Here is a 16964-nt window from a genome sequence, read left to right as displayed (position 1 = left end):
AAAGAACCCAAGAAGCAGAGACTGAGCAGAGGATGTTCTGGCCTCATCTGGGCTACTTAAGAAATAGTTTCTAAAGCATTTCATGGCTGGTCACAATAGTAGGGGCAAATGGAGCTGCCTCATACCAGGAATAGCCTGGCAGACTCAGTGACATCTGAGTGGAGTGTCAAAGCAGACAGAACGTGAACGACCCCAGCCCTGACATCGAGCTTGATCGAATCGCTATAGTCATGAGGACACAGTCTCTAGGAGGATGGCTCCTCATTGCAGTATGTGGGGGTGCACGGTGATTGGCTGTGCAGTGTGTCACAAGTCATTTGTAACTGATATTAAAGGACCAAAATTTTCAAATAAATGAAGATGCATCACAACTACCCCTAAAAATAACATCCCTCTCATAACATTTTAAGATGCCATTTTGAGTGAGAGAAAGTCTCAGAAAACACAGGGAAAACTTCCATAAGCTGGTGTTGGGCCTTCCTTCGATCATCTGTTCAGGCAGGAAAGAGTTTAGAACTTGGTTGCTTTGGGGTATTGTTATCCCACATCCCGTATCAAGAGCTGTGCTCCATCTCCCCAACATGAGATACAAAGTCTCCTGTAACTGCAGCTCCTGCCCCCACAGGCCCCTGCCCAGAGTAACAAACTCAGGACCGGTCTCGGAATCAGAGGGCTAAGGTAAAATCTTAGAAGTCATGGCCTCCAGTCCTGCTCCCACCAGCCCATTGTCTACCCTGACAGAGTGGCCAGTCTAAAATGCAAATCTGATCAAGTCATTCCCTGTTTGAAATGCCTTCCCAGACTTCCCAATGCCCTTACAATGGCACTGTCCTCTGCCTCAGCCTCACCTCTGCACTGGGCCCTGGCCACACTGAACTTCTTCCTTACACGTGCCCTGTGCTCACTCGTCCCCAGGGCACTCCCACACAGTCTCCTCAAATGCGTTCTTCTCCATCCCACTTTGTCTGGATGACTTTTACCCAACCATCAAGAACCAGCTTAGGGGTGCCTGGGTGGCTCAGTCGGTTAAGCGTCCGACTTCAGCTCAGGTCATGATCTCACGGTACATGAGTTCAAGCCCTGCATCGGGCTCTGTGCTGTCAGTTCAGAGCCTGGAGCTTGCTTCAGATTCTGTGTCTCCCTCTGTCTATGCCCCTTCCCCACTCACACTCTCTCTCTATCAAAAAATGAATAAATGTTTTTAAAAATTAAAAAAAAAAAAAAAGAACCCGCTTAAATGTCACCTTTTCTTGGAAGCCTTTCCTGCTCCACCTCCTACACTGGGCTAGATGCACTGCTTTGTGCTTCTAGAACATTCTCTGCTACCCCTATCAGAGCACTTATCAAACAAAATAATTGCTTGTTTGTCCTTTTCTCTCTAGACCAACAGTTCCCAACTGGGGATGATTTTACCCATCCTCTGCCCCAACAGGGGACAGATATCTAGAGATATTTTTCATTGTCACACCTGGAGGGTTTCTATTGGTATCTAGTGGGTAGAGGCCAGGGATGCTATTGAACATCCTACAATACATAGTTCTGCCCCCACAACAAAGAATTAGCAGCCAAAATGTCCACAGTGCCAAGGTGGAGAAATTCTACTCTCAATTGAAAATTCTGTGGTATCTTTACTGCCCAGCACACTGCTTGGCATTCGATATATGGCAATAAATAGTGAGAATCAACGCATGTTATGTATTTATTTTGTGACTGTGGCGCCAGCCTCTCTGAGCCTCAGAGAAGTTCGTCAAAGGTGGAAATATCTTACATTTTAAAAACTTATCAAATATTTTTTAAAAATACCTATCCTGGGATGCCTGGGTGGCTCAGTGGGTTAAGTGTCCAACTCTTGATTTCAGCTCAGGTCATGATCTTACAGTTCTTGAGATCAAGCCCCATGTAGGGCTCTGCACTGACAGCATGGAGCCTGTTAGGAATCCTCTCTCTCTCTCTCTCATTCTGTCCCTGCCCTCCCCCGGCTCCTGCGTGGTCTCTCTCTCTCTCAAAATAAGCAAACTTTAAATAAATAAATAAATAAACAAATAAATAAATAAATAAATAAATAAATAAATAAATAAAAATTTAAAAAGTGGTTAAAACACTTTCCAAAAAAGACCAACCCCTGTTGGAGTCAGCTCAGCTGCATCTGTTCTACAATGATCAGCAGCCTTGCTGCACCAGGGATAGGGCACCCAGAGACAAGGGAGTCATGCCCTCAGGGGACTCATGTATTCCAAACAACTCACCATCTAGGCTGATAAGGTCAACAGTAGAGGTTCGTGCAAGGGAACACTGCCAGGGCAGAAGTTAACCAGTCTGGGAGGAGGTGGGAAGGCTTCTCCAGAGAGGTGAGTTTAGCAAGACGTGGAAGAATGAATCCCTTAACCAGGCTATCAAAGTCAGTGATCAGGAAGTACAGCAGCCTGAGGACCAGCTCACCCTCCCAGGCAGGATCGGCTTCGTGCTACCAATTTGTCTGGACATTTTGCCATACTGGGAATGCATGCCTGTTTGGACATGTGAATTCCCGTTTAGAAGCATAAGACAATCTTTGCATCCTGGTTTCTGTGTCTAATTGTCCCCTTTCATTACAGTCATCAACTGCACCGATCCTGGGCACCAAGAAAACAGCCTGCGTCAAGTCCATGCCAGCGGCCCGCACAGGTTCAGCTACGGCACCACCGTGTCTTACCAATGCAACCACGGCTTCTACCTCCTGGGCACCCCGGTGCTCAGCTGCCAGGGAGATGGCACATGGGACCGTCCCCGCCCCCAGTGTCTCTGTAAGTAGATGTCATCGACTCAAAGTGATCACCCGTGCAGACTGACGGGATGGCCCATGTCCAAGTACATGTCCTCCTCGTGCGTGTGTGTGTGTGTGTGTGTTACATCACAATGACAGTCACTCTGTCTGCATCTTAGGCCCTGTTGGGTTAGTTTCTCACTAACTTATGCACTCTCTCTCTTCCTAGCTAGAGGACTTTCCTCTTTCTCTTTCCTCTTTGCTGCACTGCTATCCTCTCTTCCTTCACAACAGACTGCCTGGCATGACACTGTCTCAAACCTTACCCCTTCCTTGCTTTTCCATAAAAATAACACATGAACCCCTTTCTTTTGAAGGACTGAAGCAGAAATGCCACAGACTCTGGAGGCAGATTGACTGAGATGTGAATTCTGGCTTTGCCCCTAAACAAGCTGTTTGGTTTGACAAAAGTCTATTAAGCTTTCAAGTCTCCATTTCTTCATCTATAAAAATGACCCTAATACCTATTCCATAGAGTTATTAAAGGGTTAAATTAGAAAACCAGGGGGCACCTGGGTGGCCCAGTCAGTTGAGCATCAGACTCTTGATTTCAGCCTAGATCATGATCTCATGGTTGTGGGATTGAGCTCAACATTAGGCTCCACACTGGGCATGGAGCCTGCTTAGGATTCTGTCTCTCTCTCTCTCTGTCTCTGCCCCTCCCCCCGCTCATGCTTTCATTCTCTCTAAAAAAAAAAAAAAAAAAAAAAAAAAAGAAAAGCCATAAAAAGTGCCTAGTATAGTATCTGTTACATCTCCATCAACAATGACTGCATAATTATTATTAGAAAAAATATATGGGAACAACATGCTAAAAATGGTGGGAGAGAGAGGGGAGGTGCTCAGAACCCTGATACTCGGTTACTAACCTCACACATCCACATGAGGAAACTGTCCCTTGACCTCCTGCTCTCTCCTCTTGTTCCTGCAGGTGAATCTCCACTACCCCTATATCCCTGGGAACCATTAATCTACCTTCTATCTAAATATTTGCCTATTCCGGGCATTCCATATAAATATACATGTGGCCTTGTGTGTGTGGCTCCTTCCGCTTACCTTAAGGTTTTCAAAGTTCATCCATGTTGCAGCACGTATCAGTGCTTCATTCTTTTTTATGGCCAAATACCATTCTAGTGTATGGGTATACTATAGTTATTTATCCATTCATCCGTTGATGGACATTGGAGTTCTTTCCACTTTTGAGCTATTATGAATAATATTGCTGCACACATTTATGCCTGGGTCTTTGTGTGAACATATGTTGTCAGTTCTTTGGGGCATATACCTAAGAGTGGAATTGCTGGGCCAATTATATAGTAACTCCATGTTTAACTTTTTGAGGTTAACTGTTTTCCAAAGTGACCGCACCATCTTACATCCCCACCAGCAGGGTAGGAAGGTTCCAATTTCTCTACACCCTCACCTCCACTTGTTATGTCCATCTTTTTCATTATAGCCATGCTAGTGGGTATTAAAGTGGAATCTCATTGTGGTTTTGATTTGCGTCTCCCTAATGACTAATGATGTCATTAGAAGCATCTTTTTATGTGCTTCTTGGCCATTTGTATCTCTTCTTAGGGAAACTTCTATTTAAGTTCTTTACCCACTTTTAAATCGGATTGTTTGTCTTTGTATTACTGAGTTTTAGCAGTTCTTTATATATTCTGAATACTATACCCCTATCAGATGTATCATTTGCAAACTTCTCCCTTTCTGTGGATTATCTTCTTACTTCTGGATAATGTCCTCCAGTGCATGAAAATTTTTAGTTTTAATGAAATCCAACTTATGTATTTTTTTCTTTTGTTGCTTGTGCTTTTGGTGGTATATTTAAGAAACCATTGCTTAATCCAGTATAATATAATAGTCCAAGATCATATCATCTGTGAATAGATATAGTTTTATTTCTTCCTTTCCAATTTGGATGCCTTTTATTTCTTTTTCTTACTTAATTGTCCTAGCAAGAATTTCCAAGACAATGTTGAACAGAAGTGGCAAAACAGGCATCCTTCCCTTGTTCCTAGTCTTTGGAGAAAAGCTTTCAGTTTTTCACCATTAAGTATAATGTTAGCTGTAAAGTTTATGTAAATTCCCTTTAGGGGTGAGGAATTTCCCTTCTACTCCTTGTGAGGAATTTCCCTTCTACTCCTAGTTTATTGAAAATTTTTAGCGTGAAACAGTGTTGGATTTTGTCAAATGGTTTTTCTGCATCTATTGAGATTTCCCCTCTTCATTGTATTAATATGGTATATGACACTGATTGATTTTCAGATGTTGAACTACTCTTGTGTTCCAAAAACAAATCACACTTGGCCATAGTATAATACATTTAATATGCTGCTGGATTTGGTTTACTAGTATTTTGTTGAGGATTTTTGCAGCTATGTTCATAAGGGATATTGGTCTATAGTTTCCTTTCTTTGTGATGTCTTTGGATCAGGGTGATGTTGGCTTCATAAAGTGAGTCAGGAAACATCCTTCTCCTTATGTTTTCAGAAATAGAAAGATTAGTGCTATTTCTTCTTTAAAAATTTGATATAATTCAGCAGTGAAATCATCTAGTCCTGGGCTTTTCTTTGAAAGTTTTTTGATTATTGTTTGGTTCCATTTATTTGCTATAACTCTATTCAGATATTCCATTTCTTCTTCAGTGAGTTTTGGTAGTTTGTGAACATTTAAGAATTTGTCCATTTTTGGAGCGCCTGGGTGGCTTAGTCAGTTAAACATCTGACTTTGGCTCGGGTCACGATCTCATGGTCTGTGGGTTCGAGCCCTGTGTCAGGCTCTGTGCTGACAGCTCACAGCCTGGAGCCTGCGTCGGATTCTGTGTCTCCCTCTTTCTCTCTCTGCTCTTACCCTGCTCACACTCTGTTTGTCTCCCAAAAAAATAAAATAAATTTAAAAAAAAAAGAATTTGTCCATTTCATCTGAATTATCTGATTTGTTTGCATACGATTGTTCATGTTCATAGTTTTGGTTTTTTTCCTCTATTTTCTATTTCATTTATCTCTGCTACTATCTTTATTATTTCCTTTCTTCTGTTTGCTTTTAGTTTAATTTGCTTGTCTTTTTCTAATTTATTAAGGGGAAAGGTTGGTTTGTTGGTTTGAGATCTCTTCTTTTTAATGTAGGCATTTGCAGTTATAAATTTCTCTCTGAACACTGCTATCACTACATCTCATGAGTTTTGGTATGTTCTGTTTTCATTTTTGTTCACCTCAAACTATTTTCTAATTATTCTTCTGATTTCTTCTTTGACTTATTGGTTATTTAGGAGTGGTTTTTTAATGTCCATATGTTTGTAAATTTTTCAAATTTCCTTCCATTCTTGATCTTTAATTTCATCACATTGTGGTTGGAGAACATACTTCGTATGATTTCAATCTTTTTAAATTTATGGAGACTTATTTTATAGCTTCACACATGGTCTAACCTAGAGAACATTTCATGTGCACTTGAAAAGAGCATTTATTCTGCTGTTACTACAGGGAGTGTTCCTAGATGATTGTGAGGTCTAGTTGGTTTATAATGTTGGTCACCGTATTTCCTTGTAGATCTTTGTCTTGTTCTATGGGGTGGTGAAATCTCATACTATTATTGTTGACTTATCTATTTCTCCTTTCAATTCTGTTATTTTTTGTTTCATGTATTTGGGATCTCTGTTAGGTATGTATATGTTTATAATTGTTTTATCTTATTGATGGATTGATCCTTTTATCAATATAAAATTTTCTGTGTTCTTTCTGTGTTTAATGACAATTTTTGCCTCAGAGTCTATCCTATCTGATAATATCAGATAGCTGGTCTGGATAGCCATACCAGCCTCTGTTTAGTCTCTGTATGTACAGTATATCTTTTCCCATCTTTTACTCTCAGTCCATTTGCATCTTTGAGTCTAAAGGATGTCTCTTTTAGACAGCATGTAGTTGGATCATGTTTTTTATTCATTTGCTAATATCTGCCTTTTATGTATTTAATCAACATTTAGTGTAATTATTGATAAGGTAGGCTTTATATCACCCATTTTGCTATTTGTTTCCTGTGTATCTTATGGTTTTGTGTTTTTTGGCTTTTGAGTTTGGAGAGATTTTTTGGTTCTTTGTTCTATTGCTGTTTTCTTTTTCATTAAATAGATCTTTTCTAATTTAACATTTTAATTTCTTTGTTATTCACTGTGTGTTTCTTAACTCATTTTCTTAGTGGTTACTCTGGAAATTACAATTAACATCTTAACTTATAACAACATAGTTTGTAATAACACTAACTTAATTTCAGTTGTATGCAGAAGATTTGCTCCTACAAAACTCCCTTACCTCCCTCTCCTTTGTGCTGTTATTGTTATACAAATTACACCTTTAGACATTGTATGCTTATCAATACATATTTCCAATTATTGCTTCGTGCCATTTCTCAGACAGAAGAAGAAAGATTACAGACAAACAAAAAAACACTTATTCTGCAGTTTATATTTACCTATGTAGTTACTTTTACCTGTTTTAGGATTTTTTAGTTCTTCATGTGACTTCAGTTCTTTCATTTCAGTCTTCCTGTAGAATTTCTTTATAATTTAGAATTTCTTTCTAGGTTTGCTAGTGATGCATTCTCATACTCAGTGTTTGTTCATCCAGAAATTTGTTAATTCCACTTCATGTTTGAAGGATAGTTTTGCTAGCTATAGAATTCTTGGTTGAAAGTATTTTTTTATCACTTTAAACATGTCATATTACTGATATATTTAGGCTTAAATCTACCATCTTATTTTGTGTTTTTTGTTTGTCCTACTCAGTTTCTTTTTTCTCTTTTTTTTATCGGATTAACAACTGTTATAATTCCATTTTTTCTTCTTTACTAATAAGTAAGTTATACACTCTACATTTTAATGGCTATGTTAGAAATTATAACAGGAACAACTTCACTTACCAAAGTCTAAAGTTAATATTTTTCTCTTCTTCCTATATCATACAAGAACATTAGGACTCTTTAACTCCATATGTTTTTCTGGCTTTTACATTATTGTTTTCTTATATCTTAATTGTGCCTTGTTTTTTATTTATTTATTTTTTATTTTTTGTGCCTTGTTTTTTAAAACCCACAATGTATTATTGTTGTTGTCCTGTGCAATTATTGTTTACTCAGATTTAGCCGCATATTTGCCACTTTCTTTGCTTTTCATTTCTTCTTATACCTTGTCCTTCCTCATGGGATCATTTTCCTGCTATGTGAAGAACATTCAATAGAATCTTACTTAATGAAGATATGCTGGTGGCAAACACTGTCAGTTTTTGTTTGTCTATAATACATTTATTTGTCCCTCATTTTTGAAAGATATTTCCGGTAGTTTTAGAAATCCAAGCTGTAGCTATTTTCTTTCAGCCCATTAAAGAAATTTCTCTAATACCTTCTGACCTCTTTTATTGCTACAGAGAAGTCAGCTATCAGTCTTTCACTCCTTTGAAAAGTCTGTCTCTGTCTTTGGTGTCCTGCATTTTCCCTAGTTATTAAATGATAATTTAGCTGGATCAAAGTCCACATTGACACATTTCCCTTAGTGCACTCTGCTGGCATTTATTATTAATCAGAAGTCTGCTTTCAATCTAATCATTGTACTTTTTAGGTAGCCTTATTATTTTTTTACCTAACTGACTTTAAGATCCTTTCTTTCTTGTTGGCATTCTGAATTTTTTTACACTGTGTTTAGATATTTTATTTATCCTTCCTAGGATTCATTAGGCTTCCTAGATATTTTTTGACATCTGGGGAATTCTCAGCTATCAGTTCTATATTGTCACCCCTCATTCTCTTCTTTCACTAATTCTGGGTCTCCAAATTAGACCTTCTTGTGTGATTCTCTGTGTGTCTGAAATTCTCATTCTATTGTTGATCTCTGATAGATTTCCCCAGGTCTCTCCACGTTAGTATTTTACACTAATATTATCTTTTATTTAGGTTGAACTAATTTAAAGTTGAGCTAAAATTCTGTTCTGGATAATCAACTATCACTGGGCTTGGTGGGCTTTCCCCGTCTACCTATAGACTTAAGGAAACTTCACTACCTATAAGATCCCAAGTGACTTTAAGTGAAACCATTTTCACTGATATTGCATGATTATCATGACATTATATTAGTGGGCTAACTAAATTTTTACTTCTGGAAGACCAAGTTACCTGTGAATAGGCTTGTGGAAAATTGTGGAGTACCTTATATATCCCCTAATCAACCCAGTCAATGAAAATCAACGGTTCCTTCCAGGTTAAGGCAAACTGTTTTAATTGGTATGGATGTGCAGGGACCAAGGAAAATGCATGACCCGGGTCTATAGCATATGCTACTTCCCTGATAAAGTGCTTTAGAAAACAGTGGAAGTGCCAGAGGCTGGCCGGCCATTACTACAACTTTCATACAACTTTCAACCCACATGGTGTCCTTCTGCTGTAGGACCTAGCGTAGTCTATTAATTGCTGATTTGTATTATTGTCTTTGCTGAATTACAATTTATGCTTTTTTCTCAATCCCCTGTTATATATGTATTCTGTGTAATGCAAGAAAATTTGCTACTATTAGCAGTGCTAAATATCTGTCTTACCAATTTTTATGTACACATTTAAACTTACTTGCAGCTAGGGAAAAAAATAAAAATAAACTTATTTGCAGTTAGAAACTAAACAGCCACTGCAGTGTATCCCATTTGGACACGGGCATGAACATTGAAAACATTTTTAAATGCTTTTATATTTGACAAACTGAGAAATACAACAGCTGTTATTCACCTTCTCTTTTGTTCTTCACCTCCCCGATTTGAATGCAAATATACAGTGAATATAAGTTGTTCCTCTTTATTATCTTACATCCTTTCTTGATTTTCCTTACCCACAGCAGCTGAATGGTATTGACAGTGCTTTATTTTTTGTCACATTTTTATGGTTGACTTTTTCCTCCTTTAAAAGAATAAACCATAGGAAAGGAATAAAACAATAGAGTATATTCTGGTTACTAATTTTACAGATACCCAAGTAGCCTAGATCAAGCCAATGACAAAAAAAAATAATATCAGGCATTGCATATACTGTTTCAGAGATTATATTAGATATTACAATAATTTAACACTGTCCTCAAATTAGCCAAAGAAATATTTTAAAGCCAAATAAGAACATCAGAAAAACAGCCAGCCAACTGCAATCACAGAAATCATTAGGAATAGCCAACGTATATGTGTTCATCAATAAACATGAGCAAAAATGTTATCAGTGTTATTCATAAAAGCCTCAAATAGGAAACAACCCAAATGTCTATCAACAAGAAATGGATGAAAAAATGCAGTATATTCACGCTGTGATAGAGCAGTCAACCTTGAAGATGGTCCCAATGACCCCCAGCTGCTGGTGTTCTTGCCTTTACATAATATCCTCCTACACTGTACCAGGGTTAGTCTGTGTCAACTGGTGGTGTGTGACTCACAAAGCTCTATCATAAAAGACATTTCTATCTCCAACTTGCTCTCTTGGATCAGTCACTCTCAGGGGAAGCCAGTCAAGCCTTCAGATGACTGCAGCCACAGCCAACATCTTATCTACAAACTCATGGAGAATCTTGAGCCAGAACCATCCAGCTAAGCCACTCCTAAATTCCTGACCCACAGAAACCATGAGTGATAGTAAATGTTTATTGGAACAATTTGTTACACAGCAAATAATACAAATGGTATATAGCAGGGATTAGCAAACTTGGCTCATGGACCAAATCCAACCTGTGGCTAAGACATAAGAATTTTTTTTTTTTTAGAGCAATGTGGAAAAAAACAAGAAACAAAGAAGAGTATGCAACAGAGACTACGTGTAGTCCTCAAAGCCTAAGATATTTACTCTCCGGCCTCTTACAGAAAAAGTTTGCTAACTCCTGGTATATTGCAGTGATAATGAAAGACGTACTGCTAAACATAGCATCGATGAATATCATAGACATAATGTTTAGTAAAAGAAGCCAAATACAAAAGAATATTTACCATATGGTTCCACTTATAAATTCCACTTATAAATTCAAAAATAGGCAAGCTAAATAATGGTGTATGAAGTCAAGATGGTGGCTTACTTTGGGGAGGAGGAGGTAGATAGAAGGCATGAAGGAGCTTCTGAGGTGCTGGTGATATTCCATTTCCTGATATGAATGGTGGTTACCTGGGTGTATTTGCTTTGTGACAATTCACTAACCTATATGCTTATGCTTACTGTGTTTTTCTTTTATGTATGTATGTTTTATTTCCATTTAAAATGAGTTTATTTGAAAAATCATTAGAGAATTTAAATTGGACAATTAATAGAAATCCAGAAATTTCTAATAAACTGTCATAAAATCATTTAAATTATAACTAGAGACTCCATTCCTTGCAGAAGGACAGAATGCATTCATATTATTAAAATAGTATTGCAGAAATATGGCCTTTTGTAGCAACAAGGATGGAACTATAGAGTGTTATGCTAAGTGAAATAAGTCATGCAAAGAAAGACAGACAGATACCATATGTTTTCACTCTTATGTGGATCCTGAGAAACTTAACAGAAGACCATGGGGGAGGGGAAGGAAAAGAAAAAAGGTTAGAGAGGGAGGGAGCCAAAACATAAGAGACTCTTAAAAACTGAGAACAAACTGAGGGTTGATGGGGGGTGGGAGGGCGGGGAGGGTGGGTAATGGGTATTGAGGAGGGCACCTGTTGGAATGAGCACTGGGTGTTGTATGGAAACCAATTTGACAATAAATTTCATATTTAAAAGATAAAAAATAATAAAATAAAAAAAAAATAAAATAAAATAAAATAAAATAAAATAAAATAAAATAAAATAAAAATAGTATTGCAGAAGAGAGTTAATTATGGTACTTAAGAATGTGACCTCTGGAGTCAATTTGCCTGGTTTTAAGAACTAATTCTACCATTGAATAGGTCTGTGACTTTGGGTAAGTTATTTTTCTTCCCCATGCCTCATTTTCCTCATCAGTGAGATTGAGATTAAAATAGTGCCTACCTTATAGGGCTATCTTAAGGATAAATAGATATATCAGTTATGTATTGCTGTGTAACAAACATCTCAAAACTTAGTGCCTTCAAATACCAAATGTTTATATTTTCTTACAGTGATATAAGTCTAGAATTCAAGGCTTAGCAGGTGGATTAGTCAGAGTTCTGCAGAGAAATAGAACCAGTAAGCAATGGGAGATTATACAGATACAGATACAGGTTTAAGGGGGTGTAGATAGATCTATGTTTTTATCTATTGTTTCACACAATTATGGAGGCTGAGAAGTCTCAAGATCTGCATTTGGCAAACTAGAGACCCAGGAGAGCAGACGGTAGTCAGAGTTTGAAAACCCAAGAAGCAGGAGAGCCAATAGTATAAATTTTAATCCAAGTCTGAGTCCAAAGATAGGCAAAGACTGATGTCCCAGCTCAAAGACAGACAGAAAAAGAGAATTCTCTCTTACTCTGCCTTTTTGTTCTATTCAGGCCTTCAAGAGCTTGGTATCAAAGAGGGCACTTGTGATAAGCACTGGGTGTTATATGTAAGTGATGAACCACTAAATTCTACCTCCTGAAACTAATAGTACACTGTATGTTAACTAACTAGAATTTAAATAAAAACTTGAAACATAAAAAAAGAGATAGATTGGATGAGGCCCACTCACAAGTGGGGAGGGCTGTCTACTTTACTCAGTGTGCCTATTCAAATGTTAATCTCATTCAAACCCCCTCTCAGAATAATGTTTGGCAAAATATCTGAGCATCATGTGGCCCAGTCAATTTCACACAATGACATAAAATGAACCATCACAGCAGGGTTGGCTCATCTGTGCCCCACTGGCTCAATTAGGACTAGAGAGTCCAAGATGGCCTCACCTACATCTTTGGGGCTTTGTGCCGACTCTTCTCCTCCCTGTGGCCTCTGTCCATGTGGCTACTCTCTCTAGCAGGATGGTTTAGTCTTCTTTGCTTGGAGGCTGAGTTTTTAGAGCAAAAGAGGAAGCTATAAGATTTTGATTCAAGGGCAGAGGAAATAATAGGTATAAGTGGGAGGAGTAGGATGCATGCACACGGAAGGAAAAAAATTGTTGGTGGCCATCTTTGCAGACAGTGTGCCACAGCCAGCCTTTGGCCACCACGATTCGTATTCTTCCCACATGCAATATACAGCCACTACCCTCAAGACTTCCAAAGTCATATCCATTTAATTATAATTTAATATATAATCCACAATTATATATTGTGTAACAAATCACCCCAAAGTGTAGCAGCTTAATGCAACAACCATTGTATCACTTCTGGTTGGCAATTCAAGCAGAGTTTACTGGAGACAGCACATCTAGCTACTGAGGCTCAACTAGACCTAAAGATCCAAGATGGAAACTTGTCAGGAAACATGGTCCCAGCTGTCACCTGGGGCATTGTGGTTGTTCTCCATATGGCCCCTGTCTCCATGTAATTTTTTATCATTCAGTAGTGTAAGCCAGACTTCCTTACATCATGGCAGCTGTATTCCAAGAAAATGAAGGCAGAAGCTGCCAGTCCTCCTAATCCACAATATCATTTCTACCACATTCCAGTGGCCAAAGCAAGTCACAGGCCAGCCTAGATTCAAGGGGAGGGGAAATGGACTCCATGCCTGATGGAAGGAATTTTAAGCAGTAGTCTCTGCAGATAATCTATAGACTGGGACACCTGGGTGACTCAGTCAGTTAAGCATCCAACCTCAGCTCAGGTCATGATCCCACAGTTTCTGGGTTCAAACCCCATGTTGGGCTCTATGCTGATCGCTCAGAGCCTGGAGCCTGCTTTGGATTCTGTGTCTCCCTCTCTCTTTGCCCATCCCCTGCTCATTCTCTCTCTCTCTCTCTCTCTCTCTCTCTCTCTCTCTCTCTCTCTCTCTCAAAAGTAAACACTAGATAGATAGATAGATAAATAGATCATAGGCACTTAGAATAGGACTTGAAACACACCAAGACCACAGCGAGAAATAAAGATACCCATGACCTATTCATGCCATCCCTGTGTATGGCCAAAATTCCATCATCAGGGACGTCACTGGCCCAACTCACATTTTATCCTTTGGTCACCTGTCTGGTTCATCATATATGCTGTGACCTATGCCCTTTTTGGGTACAAGCAATGACTACAAGGATCTCCTACCCTACCACAAAGTTTAGTCCATCCGAGTCATTGTCATCTCTTCTTGAACTACTGCAGCAGCTCCCTCTTTCTTGCCACACACTGGAATGTTTCCTACATTATAGCTGGAATGATCTTGTTAAAGTATAAGTAAAATCACATCACTCCAGTGGTGTCCCGTCATGCTTATAATAAAATCTGAATTCTATGCGATGATCTGGTTCCTAGCAACCTCTCCAAACATGTCCTCCATTCTTTCTTTGCTCAGTTCATTCTGCATCTCTGGCTTTCTTGCTGTTCCTCAAAAACACTAAGCTCATTGTGCCGCTGGGCCTTTACCCCTAATGTTCCTTCCCTCAGAATACTCTTCCCACATATCTTGCATGACAGACCTCTTTAGATCATTCAAATCACTGTTCAAATGACACTTTCTCAGAGAGATCTTCCTTGATCACCTTACTCAAAAATAGCACTCAGTCTACCCCTGAATATCTTTTTCCTGATGGAGCTTTGTTTCTCTTCATAACACTCCTAGAATTACATATTTAATTATTTGTAGTCTCTTTTTTCCACTAGAATATAATTTCCATGAGAGCATAGAAATTCTTCTCCCAAACACATAAAATAGAGCCTAACGCATAATAGGCACTCAATAAATATGTGTTGAGTAAATGAAAGAACCTGGTATCAACTTATGGCAAGAACAATGGGAAGCAAACCCAGTGACATTGACAGCATTGCCCTGCCCTGTCCTGTACATCTCAATTCTGGTATTCTAATCTTTCTTTTTTAATTGACGTATAATTGACATACAACATAATATTAGTTTTGGGTATACAACATAATGATTTGATACTTGTATACATTTGTGAAGTGATCACCACAATTGGTCTAATAAACATCCCTCACCATACATAGCTATAGAATTTTGTTTCTTGTGAGAACTTTTAAGGTCCAGTTCCTTAGCAACTTTCAAATATGCAATACAGTATTATTAACCATAGTCACTATGCTGAACATTACATCCCATGACTTATTTATGTTACAACTGGAAGTTTGTACCTTTTGACCTCCTTCACCCATTTGGCCCGCCTCCTACCCGCTGCCTCTGGCAACCACCAATCTATCCTCTGTATCTAAAAGCTCATTGTTTGGGGGGTTTTTTTGATTCCACATATAAGTGAGATCATATGGTAATTATTTTTCCCTGGCTGACTTATTTCACTTGGTATAATGCCCTTGCAGTCCATTCATGTTGCCACAAATGACAAGTTTCATTCTTTTTATGGCTATATAATGTTCTGTTGTATTTATACACAACATCTTCTTTATCCATTCATTTGTCAGTAGACAGGTTGCTTCCATATTTTGGCTACTGTAAATAATGCTGCAGTGAACATGGGGTGCATGTATCTTTTCAGGCTAGTGTTTTCATTTTCTTCAGATAATCTGGTATTCTAATCTTATCACTGGTGTTCAGTTACAATTTGGTGTCTCAGGAGAGGGAGCTTGCAGACCGAAGGGGACAAATTGGAGACAATTGATGTGGGCATCTGTAAGATGCAGTTGGAAAAGGACTAGAACTGGCCCTTATTCTGGAAACTATAGCCAATGCAGACAGTCGTAGGGTGACAGATCATCTATTCTGTCTTATGTTTACTATGTGTGCCACCCTGCTGCCAGAGACACCTTGGGTATGTCCTACGGCAGTGAGGAAATAGAGAGTGGTGAGCACAAGAGGCAAAGAAGAAAGGAAATATATTATTGCATACCTGCTACATGCTGAGCAGTCTCCCACCTATTATCTTATTGAATTCATAAAAAAAAAACAGTATTACTCTTCATTTCACAGATATGGAAAATGTATGGCAAATTGAGTAGGCATTGTCTGCTGATGCCAGGTAGGTGTGCCAGCAGGAAGCAAACTTCAATAGATACCCAAGGTTTCTCTTCTTCTCTGCCTGTCGCTACAGAAAGCCTAACATGTTTCCTATGATGATGATCCATCCCTGTGCAGAGTTGCTGACATATTTGCTCTTCCCCACAGTGGTGTCCTGCGGCCATCCGGGCTCCCCACCCCATGCCCAGATGTCCGGGGACAGCTATACTGTCGGAGCAGTCGTGCGTTACAGTTGCACCGGCAAGAGGACTCTGCTCGGAAATGCCACCCGTATGTGTGGGCTGGATGGACACTGGACTGGCTCCCTCCCCCACTGCTCAGGTAAGGAGCCTGGCATGAGGGAGGAGGGTCCCATGGAACACTTGGCTGGTGGGAGATGGATGAGTTCCCAAGGTGTGAGTGTGACAGATGGACAGGAGAGAAGCCAACCTTTTGGACCCCCATCTTAACCTTCATAGGCAGAGAGCACAGCTATGAGAGGTCCCAACCAGACTTCAGCCTTTGGTGGTCTAAGCCCAGCTTCATCCCCTTGGTCTACTCTGGCCAAACCCATACAGCCAAGAGATTACAAAACTAGGGAGGATGCAAGCTTGTGAGGTCCCCCTGTGCCCAGAGTCCTGTCCAGACATTTGTTTCCATAGGTTTCTGGGAAGAGTTCAAGCCTCCCTGTTGCTGGGCCCAGGTCCAAACCCACTCCTGTGTTCTTTCTTTCCCTGTTTGGGACTCCAAAGCCCCAGCCTGCTTCCCTTACTTTCTTACCACTGCCTCTCCAACATGTCTTATGTCAAGGCTGCCTAGTGGGGTACAGGTCTCCACTACTGCCCTCACACACCAATCTCAGACTTTTTCTATTAATAAATTTGTTTTACTATTAATCTCTATGGGGACACTGACATGTTTTCTGAAAAGCAAATGTAAGAAACTGCCATAGCTCTTATGTCCATATTATCCAAACCAGAAGTTTATCTGTAATGTCTTACCAGAACAAAATATTTGAAATTGAATTGTCTCACCAATGACAGAAATTACCAAGCAAAAAAATAGCACCCCTGATCTTGGTCTTCTTTCAGATGAGCCTTCCTGGCCCTCAAAGGGATCTCATAAAGAATGT

General features: G+C 39.2%; 1 protein-coding gene across 1 annotated transcript in view; it reads left to right on the top strand.

The window, feature by feature from the left end:
• The window catches only part of CSMD2 (CUB and Sushi multiple domains 2), a 538353-nt gene that overhangs the window by 485207 nt on the left and 36182 nt on the right, over positions 1 to 16964 (top strand). Inside the window, 2 exon segments of the mRNA XM_042993830.1 lie at positions 2595 to 2783; positions 16001 to 16174. Coding sequence (XP_042849764.1) covers positions 2595 to 2783; positions 16001 to 16174 — 363 coding nt within the window.

The sequence above is a fragment of the Panthera tigris genome, chromosome C1 (assembly GCF_018350195.1).
Source record: "Panthera tigris isolate Pti1 chromosome C1, P.tigris_Pti1_mat1.1, whole genome shotgun sequence".
Lineage (NCBI taxonomy): Eukaryota > Metazoa > Chordata > Mammalia > Carnivora > Felidae > Panthera > Panthera tigris.
Note: the sequence above shows the minus strand (reverse complement) of the source record. Positions and strands in the feature narration are given on the sequence as shown.